General features: G+C 41.0%; 1 protein-coding gene and 1 long non-coding RNA gene across 2 annotated transcripts in view; one reads left to right on the plus strand and one right to left on the minus strand.

The window, feature by feature from the left end:
- The window catches only part of LOC117421485 (guanine deaminase), an 83,646-nt gene that overhangs the window by 25,217 nt on the left and 36,042 nt on the right, over nt 1-22,387 (minus strand). The window contains exons 2-7 of the mRNA XM_034035955.3: nt 20,428-20,516; nt 19,546-19,717; nt 18,832-18,919; nt 11,920-12,025; nt 11,449-11,476; nt 9,815-9,922 (exon numbers count right to left, since the gene is read on the minus strand). Of these exons, the coding sequence (XP_033891846.3) occupies nt 9,815-9,922; nt 11,449-11,476; nt 11,920-12,025; nt 18,832-18,919; nt 19,546-19,717; nt 20,428-20,516 (591 nt within the window). The remainder of the gene's footprint in view (nt 1-9,814; nt 9,923-11,448; nt 11,477-11,919; nt 12,026-18,831; nt 18,920-19,545; nt 19,718-20,427; nt 20,517-22,387) is intronic.
- Nucleotides 255-22,234, plus strand: LOC131737318 (uncharacterized). The gene is made up of 2 exons (XR_009328938.1): nt 255-1,070; nt 21,475-22,234. It is a non-coding gene; the product is annotated as an uncharacterized LOC131737318 (long non-coding RNA).

The following is a 22,387-nucleotide window of genomic DNA, read 5'->3' on the forward strand; positions in this document are numbered from 1 at the left end:
GTACTGCTCCCGGGACTTTGGTGGATCCTGCTGTGTTTGATTAACTGAAGCATGGAAGTACTGGTGTAGCGTTTGTTGTCGGTTTTGCTGCCGTTCCTAGTGTGTTATTTTACTTTCTGTGAGTGGACTGTTTTCTTTTGGTGACTTATTGTTGATGTACATTTATCATTTTGTTAGTATTGCATATAATACTCATGTTTTTTTCTTTTTTTTTTTTTTTTTTTTTTAGTTCGAACAAGCATTTTTTTTTTGTAATGTAAATATCAAAATATGTATTGCTTTTGTGAAAGGGCATTTCTTTTGCTGTATAAAAAGTATGCATCTTTTAATGTGACCATTTGTGGTTTGTACAGGTAGTTTTTTATTATTTTTTTTATTTATTATTATTATGTATTTGCTTGTCAGACACAGTTATCCAGGGTGAGTTACAGAGGTAACAAGTTATTACAATATAGTTAAGAGCAAGTAGAAATTGAGAGTTACATTAAAGGGTACATTTACAAAATTGCAGTTGCATTTAAGACCATTATTTAAGAGCCAATACACTTAAGTGTAGGTACACACAAAACTAAGTGTTTATTGTCAAAATATATGCATTAACACTTTGGCAGCGAGCCATTGTAATTTTTGTGCTTAAGCACTGATGACGCGCTCTCTCTTCCGAGATGTCTCATGGCAAAAATAAGCCGTGGGGGAAACAACTCAGTGTTTCTGAGCCTTGTCATTGAATAAGGCTCGTACTAGGGGGAAAAAAAAAACAACTGTATCCCTACGTGCAAATTTAGATGATGCACGTCAACAAAGTGACGCACAGGAAACAGGTCTACCAGCGCATATTTTGAAGTTTGTATTGAGTCACACATCTTAGAATGTTCCAGAACTGACAGCGGCCACAACAGAACAGATGCTTAATCTACGGCTCTTTTTGAAGGAAATTGTCTTTTGAAATTATAATTCAATACACATTTAGATTCAATATCTAAAATAAGAACTTGAATAGTATTTCATTTTTTTTTTCCTTTTTCTTCAGACGCTTGAAAAGTACGAGAAGAGGGCTTGTGCTGTTGATGGTACGCACACCTTTTTATTTACTCATTTGTGTTTTATTTATATGTTTGCTTGTTAAAAGTGGTTGCCACATGCATTTTTACGTTTACTGCTTTATCACCATATCATTTATTTTTCTTTAGACTTTATTTTATTTTTTTCTGTTGCTGTTGACTTGATGACTTCTATATGTTTTGTATATAAATATGATCTTCATGATACAAAATTATTGAAAATCCGATAATATGCAGTACATATATTTGTCAAATGTAATTAGTGCCCTCATTTCATTTATTTATTTATTTTTGCTTCTTTTGACTTGCTATACGTGATTGAATTCTATAACTCTTGTATACAAATATTATTTTCTCCCTGATACCAAATTATTAATTTTAAATAAATACTTTTAAAAAAACTATTTTCCCATGTTTTTTTTTAATACATTACCATGATAAAAGGTTTTACATAAGATTTGGCAGTGTACTTTTGCGTAGTCTGCACTACTTTCATAAAACAGCTGACAGTTCTGAAAATAGGGCAGTTTTGGGGAATTTTGGCATACAGACCACGGCTTGGACAAAATATCTAACTTGGAAAGGGGTCAATTATTTTTTGGGCGGTGCAGTTTATATAAAAAACATAATACATTTTTCAATACATGATATCATTGGAAACAGCTACTGAAGGTCTCTCTCTCTCTCTCTCTCTCTCATATATATTTTAGTTCAAAGAGCCAGCTGCCCAACGTTTTGATATGTTGTACATATCTTTCTCAAGGGAGCCTGTGTTTGAATATATATATTGGGTTTTAATTTCTGATGTAAGGTTGCCAAACTACAAGCACTAAACAAGCACTGTACGTATATCTTGTCATGTAATTTTAGATTCACTAAAGTTATATAGGAGTCTGATAAACAGTGGATTTGCATAGGAGAAAAGTGTAACTGCAGTGACAGTGGAATTATATATTGCAGAAAGTTGGCAGAAATATTGTGAACAAAATCTGTTGTGGCAGATTACGATGAGTTGTAGTTCATATCACTGAATGCGACGGGACTTAATGTCCCAGAATACTGAGCAGGCAGCCACTTTAGCTCATGAAATCCTGTGGCATTGTGGGACATGAAGTCTAACTCTCCATAATGTGGCACAGTTGTATAGCAGTATAAAGCAACAGAAATGACATTAAATACATTTATACAATCATAATAAAATATACTGTAATAAATTACAGTTCCCGCAGGCAGGGGTCGGACGAGAACCAGGGAGCTCTTGCACTGAAGCATTGCACCGATACCACTGTACTAAAGAGCCTGCTGCGTTGCAAAAGCAGATATCGGCTTTTGCAATGGAGCACCAGCTGACACTAGATAAACTATGTTCTGTATTATTGTACCTCCATTTCAGCGTCTGACTGTAAATTTTCTTGTATTAAATTGTACTTGATCTTAAAAAACAGCCACTTCCGATAGGACCCGCTTTTTTTTTTTTTTTTTTGAAAGAGCCAATTGTATTTTAGGCTCAGCTCACCGCTACAACCCCTGCGCTGACTCAGGAGTGGCGAAGACGAACACACACTGTCCTCCGAAACATGTGTCGTCAGCCGACCACTTCTTTTCACTCTGCAGGCCCATCATGTAGCCAACCCAGAGCTACAGCGTCGGAGGACAACGCAGCTCTGGGCAGCTTACAGGCAAGCCTGCAGGCGCCCGGCCAGTCTACAGGGGTCACTGGTGCACGGTGAGCCAAGGACACCCTGGCCGACCTAAGCCCTCCTCCCCTCCCCTCTGGGTGATGCTCAGCCAATTGTGTGCCACCCCCTGGGAACTCCCGTCCACAGTCGGCAGTGGAATAGCCTGGACTCAAACCGGCAACCTCCAGGCTATAGGGCGCATCCTGCACTCCATGCGGAGTGCCTTTACCGGATGCGCCACTCGGGAGCAGGACTTTGTTTGTTTTACGTCTCATCCGAAGGACCGAGCACAAGGAGGTTCAGTGATTTGCCCAGGGCCACACACACACGGTGAGTCAGTGGCTGCTGCAGAGTCACTTCCAATAGGACCTCGTTTGTTTTATGTCTCATCCGAAGGATGGAGCACAAGGAGGTTAAGAGACTTGCTCAGGTTCACACACAAGTGCTTTCTTATTTCAGTTGCACCACACCTACTTAAGACAATACTTTGTTAGTTTATCACTAAGAGCTGTTCATACTAAGTCGGTGATGTCATTGCTGCTCGGTAGCCAATTAGAAGTGAGGATATTTCAGAGGGCTTGGTCAGTGATACAGATAGAAATTCCCACTGAAGAAACATGTGGACAGGACCTTTAAAACTATCAAAAATAAACATATCATTTAATAGAAATATTAAGACTTTAGTTTTAGAGATTCATTGATTAAAATTAAATCAGTGCCTTTTTGTGAATCGGGATGCTGAAAGGGCAAACTTCTTTGTTCATACTTTGTATCTTAAACCTTCACCCTTCCCTGTGTTAAAAATCCAGATAAACTATGTGTGTCTGTGTGTATCCTCTCTCTCTCACTGTCACTGACACTGTGTATATGTGTGTGTCTGTCTGTCTGCGTGTGTGTGTGTCCTTTCTCTCTCATTATCAGTGCCAGTGTGTGTTACGACAGACAAGCTGACAAGACAGCTGTGACAGATCCCATCGGCTCATATAGGAACTTTAAAATGATTCCTATTTAAGATTTTTATTATTGTATTAAATCCTATAAGAAAGTTTAGAATCTAATATAAAAGGATGTCTTATAATTATCAAGAGGATGTATCGACAAAACACCAAGAATGGAAGGTGCCCACTTGAAGCACCCTTCTCAGTCATGTCCAGACGGTTGTCATGCTGATGCGCTGGGGAGGCTGCACAGTGGTTGATCCCTGGAGCCAGCATTGCAGCCATTGTGTGTGCTGATGTGCCAGGGAGGCAAAATAGGCTGATCCCTGGAGCCAGCATTACACTTCAGCCATCAACACCAGACAGAAGGATATTTACATCATCAGATGGAAGGAAACGCAGAAGGATTACATTAGTTTACAGTTAAAGAAGCTACGTCTTAGTTGGTGCTTAGCTTGGCTTGAGCTGATTTAAGATTTCCATTACACAAGAGTAGATGTTAAAACTTCATGCTGATTTGAACTCTGCTCTCGCCAAGATAAGCACCAACTAAGACGTAGCTTTACAGTAAACTAATGTGATCCATATGTGTCTCCATCCATTTACGTTTCCTTCCATATGATGATGTAGATATCCTTCTGTCTGGTGTTAATGACTGAAGTGTAATGCTGGCTCCAGGGATCAGCTTATTTTGCTTCCCTGGCGCATCAGCACACCCAACGGCTGCGATGCTGGCTCCGGGGATTAACCACAGTACGGCCTCCCCAGCGCATCAGCATGACAACCGGATAAGTAGGGTACATCTCTGGGGTCTTCAAGTGGGCACCTTCCATCCTCAGTGTTTCGTCGACTAGCCCACGACACCTCAAGAGGGCTCGACAGTGATTCTGGCGTCCCAGCATCACCCCCCTCCGTCCCCCACTCAACTCAGCCCAGCTTACTTACCTGTACATCAGTGTTTCTTTCTTTCTATTGTGCTTGAGATCCCCAGCCAGAATCTTTCCGTCTCAACCACAGCCAGTTGCTGCTTCTCTCTGCTGCTTCAGATAAGTTCTTCACTGTGCGACGCAACTCTTTGCCACTGAATCTGACGTCTCTGAGAAACCGGGTTGTAGAGTGTGCCACAAATCCTCGACAACCCACTTCCACTGGGTAAACCCGGACTCTCCATCCTCGCTGTTCCGCTTCAGTGGCTAGTTGAGCATACCGCAGTTTCTTCCTCTCATACGCCTCATCTACAGCATCCTCCCATGGCACTGTTAACTATCAGGTGAACAAGGCGTGCTAATCCAGACCACAAGACAATATCTGGTCGAAGGTTAGTGGTGGCAATCTCAGGTGGAAAAATAAGCCGTTGACCAACATCTGCCAGCATTTTCCAGTCTCTAGCAGCTTCCAGTTGTCCTGGGCGAGGATTGGTTTTAACACCTTTTCTTGGTGGTTGCTCTCCTGGGCGGAGGAATGTTGTCTTTTGTGTGTAATGTTTTGATGGAACAGGTGGCAACTTATTGGTCATGTTACTCTTGTCTTATAATGCTAAGGCCAAACATCGCAGCACCTGGTCATGGCGCCAAGTAAACCGTCCTTGGCTAAGAGCCACCTTACATCCTGTCAAAATGTGCCTTAATGTTGCAGGTGATGAACACAAAGGACATGAGGGATCCTCTCCTACCCAGAGGTTTAGGTTCTGTGGTGATGGAAGAACATCATATGTTGACCTGATGAGGAAACTGATCCTGCTCTGTTCCATTGACCATATGTCTTGCCAGCCAATCTTGCGTTGTTCCACACTCTCCCATCTCATCCGTTCTCCCTGCTTGGCCTGGGAAATGGCCTTTATACACCTCATCCTCTCCTCCTGCTTTTGCACCTCGTTGACTACCAGCTTCCTCCTTTGAGCTGGGGCTGCCTTGTTCCATGTAGGAGGAGCTGAACTGAGACCAAGAGCCCCTCTTCCATGCTGAACTTGCCCCATGATATCACTAATTCGAAGGGCAGCCTTTGCATCTTCCACAGCTTTCTTTGCCGCCCACTTTCTTCCAGTTTTCAACACAGGTGCTGCCTCCCTTACGCATTTGTCGCGTGATTCTACTAATGTCATTTCCAGTCTGACCTTGGCGCACTTAAACTCCTCGGTTAGAGCGGAGACTGGTAGCTGCAGTATTCCTTTACCATAAAGTCCCACTCTGCTGAGGCAGCGTGGAACTCCCAACCATTTCCTGATATATGAACTGATTAAGGCTTCCAGCTTCTCTACTGTTGTCAAAGAAACCTCGTACACAGTCAGTGGCCACAGCAACCTCGGCAGTAGACCAAACTGAAAGCACCAGAGTTTTAGTTTGCCTGGTAGAGCGCAGCTGTCTATGCTCTTCAACCCTTCCACTGCTTGTTGTCTAACTTCTCCCACACGAACCGTGTCCTTTAGATCCCCGTCGTACCATCTCCCAAGACTCTTCACTGGCTTTTCAGACACTGTTGGTATTGCCTCACCATTAATAAAGAATGAATTACTTTGCCTTTAATTATAGAGATGCTCCTTGATTTAGTGTGCTTGAATTGCATTTGTGCCCATTCAATGTTATTGGTTAATTTGCCCAATAACCGATTAGTACAGGCTACTGTTGTAGTCATGGTTGTCATGTCATCCATGTATGCTCGAATTGGTGGTAGTCGCATTCCAGAAGCCAAGCGCTCTCCTCCTACTACCCATTTTGATGCCCTAATGATTACTTCCATTGCCATGGTAAAAGCCAGTGGAGAAATGGTGCATCCTGTCATTATTCCAACCTCTAGGCATTGCCATGTAGTGCTGAATTCTGAAGTTGAAAAACTAAATTGCAAATCTCCAAAGTAGGCTTTCACTAAATTTGTTATTGTCATCGGTACACTGAAAAAATCAAATGCTGCCCAAAGAAGTTCATGTGGCACTGAACCATATGCATTAGCCAAATCCAGGAATGTCACATGGAGCTCCTTCCTCTCCTTTTTAGCTGATTGAATTTGTTGCCAGATCACATTGATGTGTTCTAAGCATCCTGGGAAACCTGGAATGCCCGCTTTTTGTATTGAAGTGTCAATGAAGCAGTTCTTTAATAGGTAAGTTGACAATCTCTGAGCAATAATGCTGAAGAAAATCTTGCCTTCTACGTTTAATAGGGAAATAGGTATAAAGAAAGTATCTCTGTTCCTCTGGAATCTACCACACTCTCTCCCTCTTCCTCCGCTAAGAACCTCGGAGTCACCCTGGACCCCTGCCTCTCTTATTCCCAGCACATCTCCACTCTGGCACGCACTTGCCGATTCTTCCTGAGCAACATCCGAAGAATCCGACCCTTCCTCACCAACTACGCTACCCAGCTCCTGGTCCAGGCCCTGGTACTCTCCCGCCTAGACTACTGCAACTCCCTCCTGGCTGGCCTCCCTGCGTCCGCCACCCGTCCGCTCCAGCTCATCCAGAACTCTGCTGCCCGCCTGGTGTTCTCTCTGCCTCGCTTCACCCACGCTACTCCACTACTCCACTCACTCCACTGGCTCCCGATCACCGCTCGCATCCAGTTCAAGACTTGTACTAGCTTACAGATGCCTTGACCAGACTGCACCCAGCTACCTCCAGACCCTCATCTCTCCCTACACCCCCACTCAACCTCTCCGCTCCGCCTGCACTAGAAGACTGGCTCTATCTCCGCTACGCTCCCCTGCCTCCAGAGCCCGCTCGTTCTCCACCCTTGCTCCGCAGTGGTGGAATGACCTTCCTACAGATGTCAGGACTGCCCAGTCCCTGACCACATTCCGGTGCCTCCTTAAGACTCACCTCTTCAAACAGCACCTGTAGAACTCCTCTGTTTGTATCCTGGGACACTATCACCCTTCATTTAAATGTGCTTTATTTTGCTCTTATCTGCCCCCTATTTTACTGCATTTAATCCTGTACTTCAGAATACTGTAATCTGCCAAGTGTTTAACCTGTAGTATTTTGTATTTACTCATATCCTGATGTAACTATCACTATTATCTGCTGTATTATTGAATTCTGGTTTGTCACACTTGTACTTTGCTTGAACAAGTGTTATTGTATTTCTTGCTCTTATTGTATTACTTGTATTGTAACACTTAATGTATTTGCTTACGATTGTAAGTCGCCCTGGATAAGGGCGTCTGCTAAGAAATAAATAATAATAATAATAATATAAAGACTCCACCTGCTCGGCACCATGCTCTTGGTACAACCTGTTTTTCCCATGCCACTTTCATCAATTTCCACAGAATCCGTAGAACTCCTGAAGCACTCTTGTACACTCTGTACGGAACTCCATTAGGCCCTGGAGATGATGAAGCCCTTGCTTTTTTCACAGCTTGCTCTACTTCTTTCCACTTAGGTGCACAGTCCTCCATTTGGTATTCTGGTGGATTGATAGGTGGGATGTCTGACGGAATTGACATAGGCTCCTGCCTTTTTGAATCTGTATGTGTTTCCTCCAAATATCTCTCCAGCTCAACCTTAGATGCTTTTAGTGTGCCATTCTTCTCACTGGTGAATAACTTCTTTACAAATTTGAATGGGTCTTTATAAAAGTTAGCTCTCGCACGCTGCTTCTTTTTGTAGCGTTTCCGTAGGCGCTCAGCTCTGCGCAATGTTGCAAGCTTATCTTTTATGACCCTTTGTAAGAGATTGAGTCCCTCCTTCTGACTTTGTTCTGCTCTTCTCCATTGCTTCCTCAGCTGTCTCCTTTCTCTAACTAAGCGTTCAATCTCCTGCTGCCGTCTAGACTTTCCAGGAATGGTTTGTACTTTTTCCTTCCTTTTTTCAACTCCAAACCTCTCACTTCCATATGCGTAGATGATGTCCCCAAATTTATCCAGCTTCTTTTCAACTGTTCCACTTAATCTTTCCAAAGCAAAGCAGAGATCTGTGTTTACTGTGTCCCATGCAGTTTTCTCACAAGCTCTTGGCCATTTAACTCCAGGTTTGTGCCCGTTGAGGTTCTTTTCTCTCTTATGCTGGTTTGTCTGACCGGGTTCACAAGGATCATTAGGTTCATCACTAACTGTGTCCATGCAATATCAGCATGAAGTTTTAACACCTACTCTCATGTAATGGAAATCATCTTCATTCCATACAGGAACTAATAAATGATACAAAGTTTTGAAAAAAAAAAACTTTAACAAATATCCCAAAAATCAATGTAATTTCAAAGACCCCCAGAAATACATTCCCAATCTCGAATTAGATAATTCAGCTGAAATTCTCCCATTTGTGAAATGCTATTGGACTGTTTTACAGATGCAATTTCCAAATAATTTATCTGACTTTTCCACAACCTCTTCTCTTAGAGTAATATGTTCTTGAGTGGAGAATGTTGGCTTTCTTTGCTTTTTTCTTTTATACAATTTTAAATTCCACAAGCCATTGCTACAGCACAAACTTTACCATCAGCTCCATCATAAGAACTGGACAATTTCATATTTGCCAGTAATTTTGCCAGTAATTTTCAATCACCTATAACATGCTGGTACAACATGACCGTCACTTTATTTATCCTGACGGTGGTTTTATGAATAAAAAAAAAAAACTTCACTGTAAATTAATGGGATGTCTTGGAAATATTGTCTATTTTTATGAATAACCCCCATAGTGGTGGTTTTAATCCAAATACACAGCACAGGAATAGCACATGAGCCTTTGACACTTTTGCTAATTCAGTGTCCTTCTATGTCTTCAAGTTTGATTGAATGGCGCCATAATAAAGGGAAGTATAGCAGGTCGTAAGTGCTGTATTTTTTATTTATTTTTGCCTTTCCCATAATAAGAAATAAACTACACTCTACAACTTAAGACCATTAACAGTTATATCACAGAGTTAAAGCACCTAAAACATATTTAATTACTTTTGGAATTGTATAATAATATAAAGTAAAAATTCCATATCGTTGCTAAAATCTCAAAACCTCTTATCTCAAGATGTCTTAAAGCTGCTAAATACACTTGGTCCCCCTGTACAAGAAAATACAAAGATAAGATGGTCATGCCCATAATAAAGAACAAGGGTAGTAATTACAATGTATTCATACATATTATACATAGCTAGGTAGATGTAAGGAGACAAAACTAAGATAATAAGGAATCTACTTAACATACCTGAATGTGCAGATCATTATTTTTTGCAATAAAACCTAGATCTTTCAACAGCTTGTCGGAGCAGGACAGCACAAATCGTGGTGTTATGATGGGTTTCACCTGCGGATACTGAAAAGGGAATCGGTGAGCAGCTGTTAGTACAGGCTAACATGCAATTATTGCGAACATTTTATTTAACTGTAATTATAGATATGCCGCACTTGTATAGTAACAATGTAATTAATATTTAATTACACATCAATTTACAAAATGAACAATTTTTTAAAGTTGTTAATACTGCCTTATAATTGAAAATGTAATTACTAATATAGTTATGTAACTTATTATGCCAACTTTCAATTTACAAACAGTGGTGTAGTAGAGCCGGGACACCGTTCCGGTACTTTTCTCTATAGGCAGAACCTTGAGTTAAGAATTAACTTAAGAATTTTAACCAATTTCTCGTAAAAATGCTTATATGGCGCCCGGCTGCTCTATTTTCCGTGCCTGGGCACCAATGAAGCAATCTCTTTTCTGTGGGGAAGTCAAATTAGTCTTTCTGCGCTTTGCCACTAGGAACAAAAAAAATCAGCGTCCGGTTCCTTACATACCAGTTTTGTTGGTACACTCTGAATCAGAAAAATGCTGACGAAGAAGACGGCAACTGGCTTAGTATGGCACTTTGTGCCCTGGGGGTAACATTGTAAATGTGCAGGAAAAAATGTGTACAAACTATGATTTGGTGGGAGAGGAATGATGTGCCGGTGGGCTGGAATGTGTGTCCATGTTTTTCCTGTGTCTCTGAATTAAATGGGGTAGGTTAATCAAGCTCAAAAAGTTGCCAAATTGTGTTTATTAAACCAGCCAAAAAACACACTAGATTTAATATATATTAAGCCTAAATAAGTGCTACACATTTCTTCAAAAAAAAAAAAAAAAAAACACAGGTAAGTAATAATGTTATAAATTATTTATTTATTTATCTGCTTTGCTTGTTTTTTTCTTACAATTTTGAATGCAGAGCTCCAGAAAAAAGATGGAGCAGGGAAGATGTGATATACTATACAGGACATTGTGGCGATTGAAGTGATGATCTCATAATCGAAAGGAATAGAAAAAAAAACATGCATGATAAAAATAGCCAAAGAATAACCAAACCACCAAAGACAACATATACCCGCTTAGATGCTTTCAAAACAAGCCAAATTTGCTGGAAGAATGCCAATCTGGCAGCACTGATCAAAGGGGAGTAGCCTAAAAGTCGCATGCGAGACGCATGCATGACCTATTGAATGTTACCTCAAGTTCAATGTACAAATAAAATGCGAATTCATATAATTTGTTTAAGAAAAATCTATATTTTAATTGGCGTTCCCATACTTTCAGATTTAGGACTACACCACTGTTAACAACATCTAATATATATTAAGGTTTTTATAATTTCTCATTAGTAGTCCATTGAAGATATTTTGGTTCCTTGCCTGTTTTTTTGCATGTAATTTAAATAATTTTTTATTATTAATTTAAAACTTCTTTGTAATTTTGTTTTAAGATTTATTCACAAATTGTTCATCAAGATGACACACTAGAACCAAAAAAAAGTGATTTCTGTTTCCAGTTTTATTTGGAAAGCAAGTTTTTCTTTGGAAACCTACCTTTCTTTGTAAAAGTGTTGAAATAAACCTGCAAGTGCAACAGTCACAATGAGTCACAATAAGATATAAGACTGTCAATTGCTTTTGTTTAGATCAGTTGAATAGATAAGCTGTGCAATAAACAAGGTTTTAGGTAAATGGGCCAATGTAATGGATTTAATTGAAACACAGACATCAAAATGTCCCTGTATTTTGTAGTGTATTTAATATATTATCAAACCATTAAATTATGATGCAAGTACGAAATTATGCAGCAGGCATATTCAGGGAACAAAATCAGCTATGTGGAAACTTTGTTGCAACAGACTTGGAAACAGTGGTGTCCTGGCTCTCCATGGTTGCTCTATTGATGGTGTAATGGCTAATTTGTTGTCCAACGTGTGTACATACAATACTTACAGTACTTACAGTCTCTGTCTGTGCCTAAAATGATGGAAGAAGTTTTCCTGCTGTAGCAGGTCCTAGTTATACCTTTTAGTTTCCTCAACAGATTCCTCTGTGGTTTCTTTGTACTCCTCCACAGTGTTATTAATATCCATACACACTTTTCCCACCAAAGCCCGCTGTCCAATCTTATCTGAAAAAATGACACCAACAATTACTTCTTAATGCTGAATCTTTCACAACAAGTTCTGTCAAAGTAAGTGCTGTAAAAAAAGATGTGCTGTTTGAGTCAAGATTAAATGGTCTTTGCAGCACCATTAAAGTTTATGAATTGAAACTACTGTGAAGGCCTTATTATAAACTGTATCATGTTGAGTATGTTGTATTTTTGTATTAGGTTTATTTGTTTTTATTTTGCTCAAAATGCCAGTAGATGAAACTGTTTCATGTCACTCTAAATTAAAGGTTTAGTGTCCCATATGATTTTACTGGACTAAAAACAGGTGAAACTTCCTGTAGTAGGGTGGGCAAACCAGGGGTCCGGCGATTCTGCCTATGGAGAGCTCTGCTATGTACTACTCATTAACTTTTCAGTTTTAAAGTCGTCATATCATTGAATACAAATCAGTGAAGCACAATCTTTCTTCATTTATACATTTTCAAGTATAAATACTCCGGTAAACATAAATAATAATCACAATACTTTTAAATAAATAATAATCACAATACATTTTTTGTTTTATTTCCTTTAAAAAAAAAAAAATAGCCATTTTAGAAAACATCATCATATGAAGCATTTTGAAACGGGTAAAGATGATTTGATTTCCATTACACGAGAGTAGAAGTTAAAACTTCATGCTGATTTGAACTCGGCTCTCGCCAAGATAAGCACCAACTAAGACGTAGCTTTACAGTAAACTAATGTGATCCATATGTGTCTCCATCCATTTACGTTTCCTTCCATATGATGATGTAGATATCCTTCTGTCTGGTGTTAATGGCTGAAGTGTTATGCTGGCTCCAGGGATCAGCTTATTTTGCCTCCCTGGCGCATCAGCACACCCAACGGCTGCGATGCTGGCTCTGGGGATCAACCACAGTGCGGCCTCCCCAGCGCATCAGCATGACAACCGGATAAGTAGGGTACATCTCTGGGGTCTTCAAGTGGGCACCTTCCATCCTCAGTGTTTTGTCGACTAGCCCACGACACCTCAAGAGGGCTCGACGGTGATTCTGGCATCCCAGCATCACCCCCCTCCGTCCCCCACTCAACTCAGCCCAGCTTACTTACCTGTACATCAGCGTTTCTTTCTTTCTATTGTGCTTGAGATCCCCAGCCAGAATCTTTCCATCTCAACCACAGCCAGTTGCTGCTCTGCTGCTTCAGATAAGTTCTTCACTGTGCGACGCAACTCTAGGCCACTGAATCCGACGTCTCTGAGAAACCGGGTTGTAGAGTGTGCCACAAATCCTCGACAACCCACTTCCACTGGGTAAACCCGGACTCTCCATCCTCGCTGTTCCGCTACAGTGGCTAGTTGAGCATACCGCAGTTTCTTCCTCTCATACGCTTCATCTACAGCATCCTCCCATGGCACTGTTAACTCTATCAGGTGAACAAGGTGTGCTAATCCAGACCACAAGACAATATCTGGTCGAAGGTTAGTGGTGGCAATCTCAGGTGGAAAAATAAGCCGTTGACCAACATCTACCAGCATTTTCCAGTCTCTAGCAGCTTCCAGTTGTCCTGGGCGAGGATTGGTTTTAACACCTTTTCTTGGTGGTTGCTCTCATGGGCGGAGGAATGTTGTCTTTTGTGTGTAATGTTTTGATGGAACAGGTGGCAACTTATTGGTCATGTTACGCTTGTCTTGGCCAAACATCGCAGCACCTGGTCATGGCGCCAAGTAAACCGTCCTTGGCTAAGAGCCACCTTACATCCTGTCAAAATGTGCCTTAATGTTGCAGGTGATGAACACAAAGGACATGAGGGATCCTCTCCTACCCAGAGGTTTAGGTTCTGTGGTGATGGGAGAACATCATATGTTGACCTGATGAGGAAACTGATCCTGCTCTGTTCCATTGACCATAGGTCTTGCCAGCCAATCTTGCGTTGTTCCACACTCTCCCATCTCATCCATTCTCCCTGCTTGGCCTGGGAAATGGCCTTTATACACCTCATCCTCTCCTCCTGCTTTTGCACCTCGTTGACTACCAGCTTCCTCCTTTGAGCTGGGGCTGCCTTGTGCCATGTAGTAGGATCTGAACTGAGACCAAGACCCCCTCTTCCATGCTGAACTTGCCCCATGATATCACCAATTCGAAGGGCAGCCTTTGCATCTTCCACAGCTTTCTTTGCTGCCCACTTTCTTCCAGTTTTCAACACAGGTGCTGCCTCCCTTACGCATTTGTCACGTGACTCTACTAATGTCATTTCCAGTCTGACCTTGGCACACTTAAACTCCTCGGTTAGAGCGGAGACTGGTAGCTGCAGTATTCCTTTACCATAAAGTCCCACTCTGCTGAGGCAGCGTGGAACTCACAACCATTTCCTGATGTATGAACTGATTAAAGCTTCCAGCTTCTCTACTGTTGTCAAAGAAACCTCGGCAGTAGACCAAACTGAAAGCACCAGAGTTTTAGTTTGACTGGTAGAGCGCAGCTGTCTATGCTCTTCAACCCTTCCACTGCTTGTTGTCTAACTTCTCCCACATAAACTGTGTCCTTTAGATCCCCGTCGTACCATCTCCCAAGACTCTTCACTGGCTTTTCAGACACTTGGTATTGCCTCACCATTAATGAAGAATGTTTTATCTACTACTTTGCCTTTAATTATAGAGATGCTCCTTGATTTAGTGGGCTTGAATTGCATTCGTGCCCATTCAATGTTATTGGTTAATTTTCCCAATAACCGATTAGTGCAGGCTACTGTTGTAGTCATGGTTGTCATGTCATCCATGTATGGCTCGGATTGGTGGTAGTCGCATTCCAGAAGCCAAGCGCTCTCCTCCTACTACCCATTTTGATGCCCTAATGATTACTTCCATTGCCATGGTAAAAGCCAGTGGAGAAATGGTGCATCCTGCCATTATTCCAACCTCTAGGCATTGCCATGTAGTGCTGAATTCTGAAGTTGAAAAACTAAATTGCAAATCTCCAAAGTAGGCTTTCACTAAATTTGTTATTGTCATCGGTACACTGAAAAAATCAAATAAAAAATGTAATAAAAATATTAATTTAGCGTCAAAAAGTTTTCTGTCCTTTCAGCGTACCAGTCTGTAACCCTTTCCCAAATAATGTATTAGAAGGTAAATGTACCGGTATTTCCTGCACTAAAGCAGGAGGCGATCAGGGAGGAGTCAGCTGACTAAGCAGTGTTCTCGCTTGTTTGATATGTCGCAAGATCCTTTTATCACGTCTGCTTGGCGGTACTAAAAATGTTTGTGAACGAGGTGGAACAAAATATAACACAAGGTTTATATCATGTAGTGGATAATATAAATCAGAAGTGTGGAATTCTTTTGGAATCACAGTGAATGAAAATAATGAACAGGACTATGTAAAAGCCCCAGACAGCTCAAATGCAGCCATTCACGGGCAAGAGCTGCATCACGTTTGAAAACCAGAGTCTCTTGGGCCAGTAAGGGGCTACTAGGAGCACCTTGGCCCGGTCCTGCCTGATTTTCTCCAGACACAACGGGAGCAAGGAGAGCGGTGGGAAGATGTGTAACAGTTGCCTCGGCCACTGGTGTGCCAATGCATTTATTGCCAGCGGGTTCCCGCCTCCTATTATGGAGAACCAGAGGGGACAGTGGGTTGACACTCCTGGGGAGGAGGTCCGCTGCCCAGTTTGTCACCACCAGGCTGGACGCGTCCGTGGTGATGAACTCTCTTCTGATGATACTGCCCAGTGCTACACCGAGGTGTAGATAGGCTGGTTGTTTCCACTAAGAGAGTACCTTCAGACAGTGATGAGACACTGTCCGTAGGAAGTTGTGGTTAAATGTGGGATGAACAACCCTGCTGTTGAACCAGGCCTGACGAGGGCGCATGCGCAGGAAACCCAATGGAAGGGTCTGGGAAGCTGCTGCCATCAAGCCCAAAAGTGTCTGGAACGTTACTACCATGAGCGCTCTGTTGAACTGAAAGAGCTCCAAACAGGCGACTATTCTGTGCACTGCCGTCTGACAGAGTGGCCAGCATGGACCCGGAGTCCAAACACACTCCTAGATAGGAGGCTGTCTGAGAAGGCGTGGGCTGGTTCTTCGCATGACTCATAGTAACGCCCAACCCTTGAAGGTGGCCGGTGACCAGTTACGTGTGAACGCCTGCCTGAGCTGGAGACCTGGCGCAATGAGCCAGTCGTCCAAATAATTGAGCACTCTGATGCCTTTGAGTCTCAATGGGGCCAGGATAGCTTCCATGCACTTCGAGAAGGCACAGGGATCTAGGGATAGGCCAAATGGCAAGACACAGAACTCGTTCGCTGTTCCCTGAAAGCCGTACTGCAGGTACTTCCTGTGCGCTGGTTTTATGGGATGTGAAAATAGGCGTCTTTGAGGTCCACTGTCTGGCCTGATTGAACCTCCTTCGGCTCAGATACAGGTTGACCTGTCTGAGGTTGAGGATAGGTCTGAGGCCACCATCCCACTTGGGCACTAGGAAATACCTGGACTAGAACCCTTCCTCCAACATGCAACACCTTAGTGGCGTTCTTTGAGTCTGTGACTGATGTAAATAACGAGAAATAAATAACTCCAGCCGGAGGTACTGCAGCCTGGGGGGAGAGCACAAAGTCAGCTGACTTATGTTGCTTGATCCCTGGGAATGAGCAGCTTAAGCCACTGGCTTCATGTGGGGCACAAGACCGCAGTGGCACATAACAAACAACAGGCTGTAATGCACAAATACACATCATTAGTAAAACTAATACAGTGATTACTTTTAATATCACATAATTTGTGTAAAAACTCAATAAATGCAAAATACAGTCACCTCCAAAATGATTGGCACCCTTGATAAAGATGAGCAAAAAAGACTATAAAATAAATAATACCAGCACTGAGCTATGTTGTAATTTACCAACATGTGGAATATATTTCACTGTATTAATGATTCAATGGAATCAACCAAAATTACACATTTCTCAAATTATAAATCTATTTCCAAAAAAAATGGCACCTTTGTTTTCAGTACTTTGTGCACCCTCCCCTTGCAAGGATAACGGCACTGAGTCTTTTTATATAATGTTTAATGAGATTGGAGAACACATTGGGAGGGATCTTAGACCATTCCTCCATACAGAATATTTCCAGATATTTGATATCCTTCGGTCTGCACTTATGGACTGCCCTCTTCAATTTAAACCACAGGTTTTCAATGGGGTTCAAGTCCAGAGACTGAGATGGCCATTGCAAAATGTTGATTTTGTGGTCAATCAACCATTTTGATGTGTGCTTGGGGTCATTGTCTTGCTGGAAGAGCCACTTGCGGCCAAGTTTCAGCCTCCTGGCAGAGGCAACCAGGTTTTTGGCTAAAATGGCCTGGTACTGGGTAGAGTTCATGATGCCGTTGACCTTAACAAGGGCCCCAGGACCAGTGGAAGTAAAACAACCCCATAACAATGATCCACCACCATATTTTACAGTAGGTATGAGGTTCTTTTCTGCACACATATCCTTCTTTCGACGCCAAACCCACTGCTGGTGTGCGTGGCCAAAGAGCTCTATTTTTGTCTCATCTGACCATAGCACCCGGTTCCAATCGAAGTGCCAATGCCGTTTAGCAAACTCCAGGCACTTACGTTTGTTGGTTGCTCTCAATAAAGGCTTTTTTTCTGGCAACCCTTCCAAATAGCCTATTGGCATGGAGGTGGCGCTTAATTGTAGATTTGGAGACTTGGTGACCCCAAGATGCAACCAAGTTCTGTAATTCTCCAACTGTGGCCCTTGGATTTCCTTTTGCCTCCCGAACCATCTGCCTCACTGTGCGTGGGGGCAAGATACACTTGCGTCCTCTACCAGGCAAGTTTACCACTGTTCCAGTGGTTTTGAACTTCTTAATTATTGCCCTAATAGTGGTAAGTGGTATATTTCGTTTTTCAGCTATTGTTTTGTATCCATTGCCTGATTTATGAAGGTCAACAACCATTTGTCTCTTTTCATTTGTGAGTTCTTTCTTTGCCTTTCCCTATGGTGATGGATGACAAATGGATTTCATATGCGTGTTACCTCATTTTTATACCCCAGTGAAACAGGAAGCCATGGAAGGCCAAAATACAGTTCCTTAAGACTGAGATGAACTTAAAGAAGTAGAATGTTAATGCAGACTTAATTTTGTTTGATTTTATTTATAAGAATCTTTAGGTGTGCCAATAATTCTGACGCCTAACTTTTTGAGAAAAAATGTTATTACTTGTTAATAAAAAAACTTTTTCTCTGAGCAATTGTATTAGAATAAAAGAATAAGGTTTTCCTATATATTTGAGCATAAAATATAGCTCATTACCTGTGTTGTTTATTTTATACAGCCTTTTTTGCTCATCTTTATCAAGGGTGCCGATAATTTTGGAGGTGACTGTATATAGCAGAAAAAGTAGCAAGTACTTATCTGAACCAGCTCTCCTGTCAGGTCTGTGACCGCTTTTGTGCCCTTGGGTCAGGCCATTATTGTGTCACAGGCTCTAAGAGCAGCTTTGATATATCTTATTCTGTAGAGGACAGAACTCAAATCCGCCTGGTGAAAAAGTAGCTACAACTACATTCTAAATGATTAAAACTCAATTTTTGGGCATTTTGATTTCACATCTGTTTAAGTAAAAACTAAATGTAATAATCTATTTTATATTTTATTTCTTCAAATCAAAAATGTTGTTTGACTGTCCTACCTGTAGGGAATTAGCACAAACTAAATGCTGACACAGCAGCAACCACAGGATGCCAGACTTTAGAAGAACACAGTAAACAGACTAACATAGTATTTGACACTGCAGTTACCTACCTGCAATTTCTCCAAGTAGCAAAGTAGAATCTGTGTGAATAGTTGCAAAGTAGCATGCAGTTGTTGTGCCATTTTTCAGTGTTCTTTTCTAAATTGAAGAAAAGTTGTTAGTATTTTTATTTATTATAATTAAATTCACCATGGGCATAAGGGAGACCAGGGTTGGTATAAAGCAGGTTGTTGTCACAAGCTTTATATAAAAAAGGATTGAAATAGCAGGAAAAGACAGCGATTGTTTAAGTACATGAGCGGGATGGGTGTTGCCTACAAACACTTGTGTCAGAGAGACACTGGTGGTATTATCATTACATACAATATACACATCATAAGTACACACTGTGACAACCTGACCCAATACTGCTTGTGAATGAAAACATTCTGTTAATGGAACTATTGAGCCAAACAAGTCTATTGTTAACATTTCACACTGATTCCGTACAAAATGAATCAACAATTTGGTGACACAGAGAAACAAATTTTGAAAATACAAAAAGGTTGGTATTTTGGTAAAAAAATCTGCAGTATGCTTTTAGATTGTTACACTTGACATAACCTTTTCTAAATGGATATACTTAATGAAATACACATCTTGTAACCGTGATGCAATATTATTGTGTTTGAAACAGTTAATGAAGAAAATTCAGAAAGTGTAGTTTAATTGTTTCTTTACAAGTTTTGTAGGGGCTTTTCAACTTTTCTGATAAAAATGCTTACCACAACTTTGTTGTAGACCTCTTCCGCAAACTCAGTTTTATTATACTTCAGTTCAGCTGGGAATGTGTACGTGTTTAACCACTGTAGAAGGGGCATATCAAGACCTGTTCCCATATAGCTGTACTGGGATGCATGGATATGAGTATCAACCATACCTGGGATGAAAAATTCCCTGCAAGAAAGAATATATACAGTCAACCTTGGTTAACTCGACTGGTAGAAAACTTGACACCTTCGCTTAATTCAACAGACAGTCTTGGTCCTGGATTTTGTTTTTGCATGCGAAACAATCAACAGTGCTTGATTTCTGTGTGAAGCTGTCAGTTGATTATTATTGTTTCTGTTCAGAGTTAATTCTGTATAATGTACATTTGTTAACTTTTGCTATTTACGGTAAGCAGTCAAATTAGACAGTACAAGCCAATAACTATAAAAGTATAGTCAACTGTTTGTGCACAGTTTGTGGTTGGATTGTTTTCGTAAAAATAACACAGTAGTTATTTTATGAATCCTTATTTCAATCAAACTCTACGAGTTGTACCAAGTTTGTACAGTGCTGTATACTGTAATTGATTCATTCACTGCAGTTCTTTCAACCGTTTCCATAAGGACATTTAACTGAAAATAAACTTGTAAATACTGTGAACGTGTGAGTTCTGTTACTTATATGCATGTTAATACCATGGCTCATGTGCACCCGTGGTTAACTCAACACCTTGGATAAGTCAACACTAAATGGCATCCCTGTGGGGTGTCGAGGTTGACTGTATATATATATATATATATATATATATATATATATATATATATATATATAACAGCAAGGAAACTTAAAATGTCTTTTAACATGCAGATTACTCTAAACTGAAAATAATTACTGACCAGTCTTTGAGATGTGTGATATCTGTATTTCTGAATCCCCACCTCTTGGCAAGATTCTCCTGCTCATAAGCACCTTCAATAAACACAATCTGAAAACACAGCGTGAACAGAACAATAAAGAATAGAACAAGCAATATGCTGGATTGTTTCAAGGCATTGACAGAAATGTCCTACATGAAGATTCCATATCAAATACATGATCTGATCATGATCTGTCCAATAGCTAGCAAAACAATCCATTCTTCCTTCAATTCTAAGATTGTGCTGTATTGCATCTCTTGATTTTGTTGTTGTATACACAGCAAATGGAATTTCAATGTGAGACTACAGTCTGGTTTGTATGACAATAGTTTAAAATACTTTCTATTTTGCCACACTATAGATCAACATATTATATTTAAAATGTGTTACTTATAGGGCTGTCAATGAGTTCCAGTAATCACACACAGTATCACACACGAGTACAGCTAGGCTGCAGCGTGCTGAACACGCCTTCACTTCTCAAAATACACAAGCAGCTCTTCTGCGACAGACAACAACAATACAATAACAAATTAAACACAACAGTTTCAATGAAAATTCAGGATCGCTGCAAGCCCATGAATCAAGCTAAGTACGATAATATAAGACTTTTTTTTTGTTTTGTTTTTTAAGAGTAGGCCAGGGGCATACCCAGTTAGCACACAGGCTCACCCAAATCTTTGCCTATGTGAATACCAAGTTGAAGTACATTTACATATTTGTTATTATTATTATTATTATTATTATTATTATTATTATTATTATTATTATTATTATTATTAATAATAATAAACTGTGCACCCTGAAGGTGGGAGCTCAAGTTTAGGACAAAAAAGGCTATTTTTAAAAATGTCACAGGCTTTAGCCAATCAAAGCAAAGTAGTCATTGTGATGCTATGTTTGGGTGGGATCTTCCTCTCACACAACGAATCATGTGCAATACACATTTGATTGACAGCTTGTGAGGCAGCTGGCACAAATCTTTTGAAAGTCCCAGACATTTACATATTCCAACTTGTTTTACAGCGTCGGAGGACAACGCAGCTCTGAGGAGCTTATAGGCAAGCCCGCAGGTGCCCGGCCAGACTACAGGGGTCGCTGGTGCGCGGTGAACCGAGGACACCCTGGCTGACCTAATTCTCTGGAGTATGACTATAATTGCAATATTCAACAACAAGCCTGACGCCTTATCCTGTAAGGTGGAGCGGAAACGAGAGGATACTAACTACGCTAGGCAATGGTAAATCATTGTGACAGAGACAGAATGATTCTTGGTGATAAATCTCTCTCCTGACCTGTGAGGGTGCTGTGTAAAGGGAACAGAGTGCCCTGGACTGGATGGCCAGACAATTCATTCCCAGGGTTAGAAGGAAGTCGGTCATCTAGAAAGGGGGCGGAGCTACAATACACACAGCCACGGAATGGAGGAGTGGTTTCACTAGTTAACCAAGGGATCATGATTGACCGTACAAAAGGGGGCATAGCGAAGTGATCTGTTCCTTGTTATGGTTAAGCTGAACAGGAAGGAAAGTTATTATCGTGAGTGTTTTGTTTGTTTTGTCATTATTAAACATACTGTACTTTGTTTCACGAATAACTGTATTTACACCACAAGCACTTTAGCACGCACTGTGGACTTGTGTATGCGTTTTGTGTTACGTGTGGGTGTATAAGAATAGGACTGTTATAATTTCAGGACCAACCTGTATTGCTTGTTAGCATTATTACTGTGTTTTGGTGTCAACAGACCATTGGATTTATAAATAAAATAACATTGCACCTGGTTTATCGTTGTCTGTCTGTTCATTGATCATTGCTGCATTCCTGCACATGCACACAGTTAACCACTTTGCCACACCTGGTGTCAGATAAAAAGGGATGGAACACGTTTCACTAGCAGCGCTGCTGGAGGTGCTGGACAGCAGACGGGAGGTCGAGG

The sequence above is a fragment of the Acipenser ruthenus genome, chromosome 1, assembly GCF_902713425.1.
Source record: "Acipenser ruthenus chromosome 1, fAciRut3.2 maternal haplotype, whole genome shotgun sequence".
Taxonomy (NCBI): domain Eukaryota; kingdom Metazoa; phylum Chordata; class Actinopteri; order Acipenseriformes; family Acipenseridae; genus Acipenser; species Acipenser ruthenus.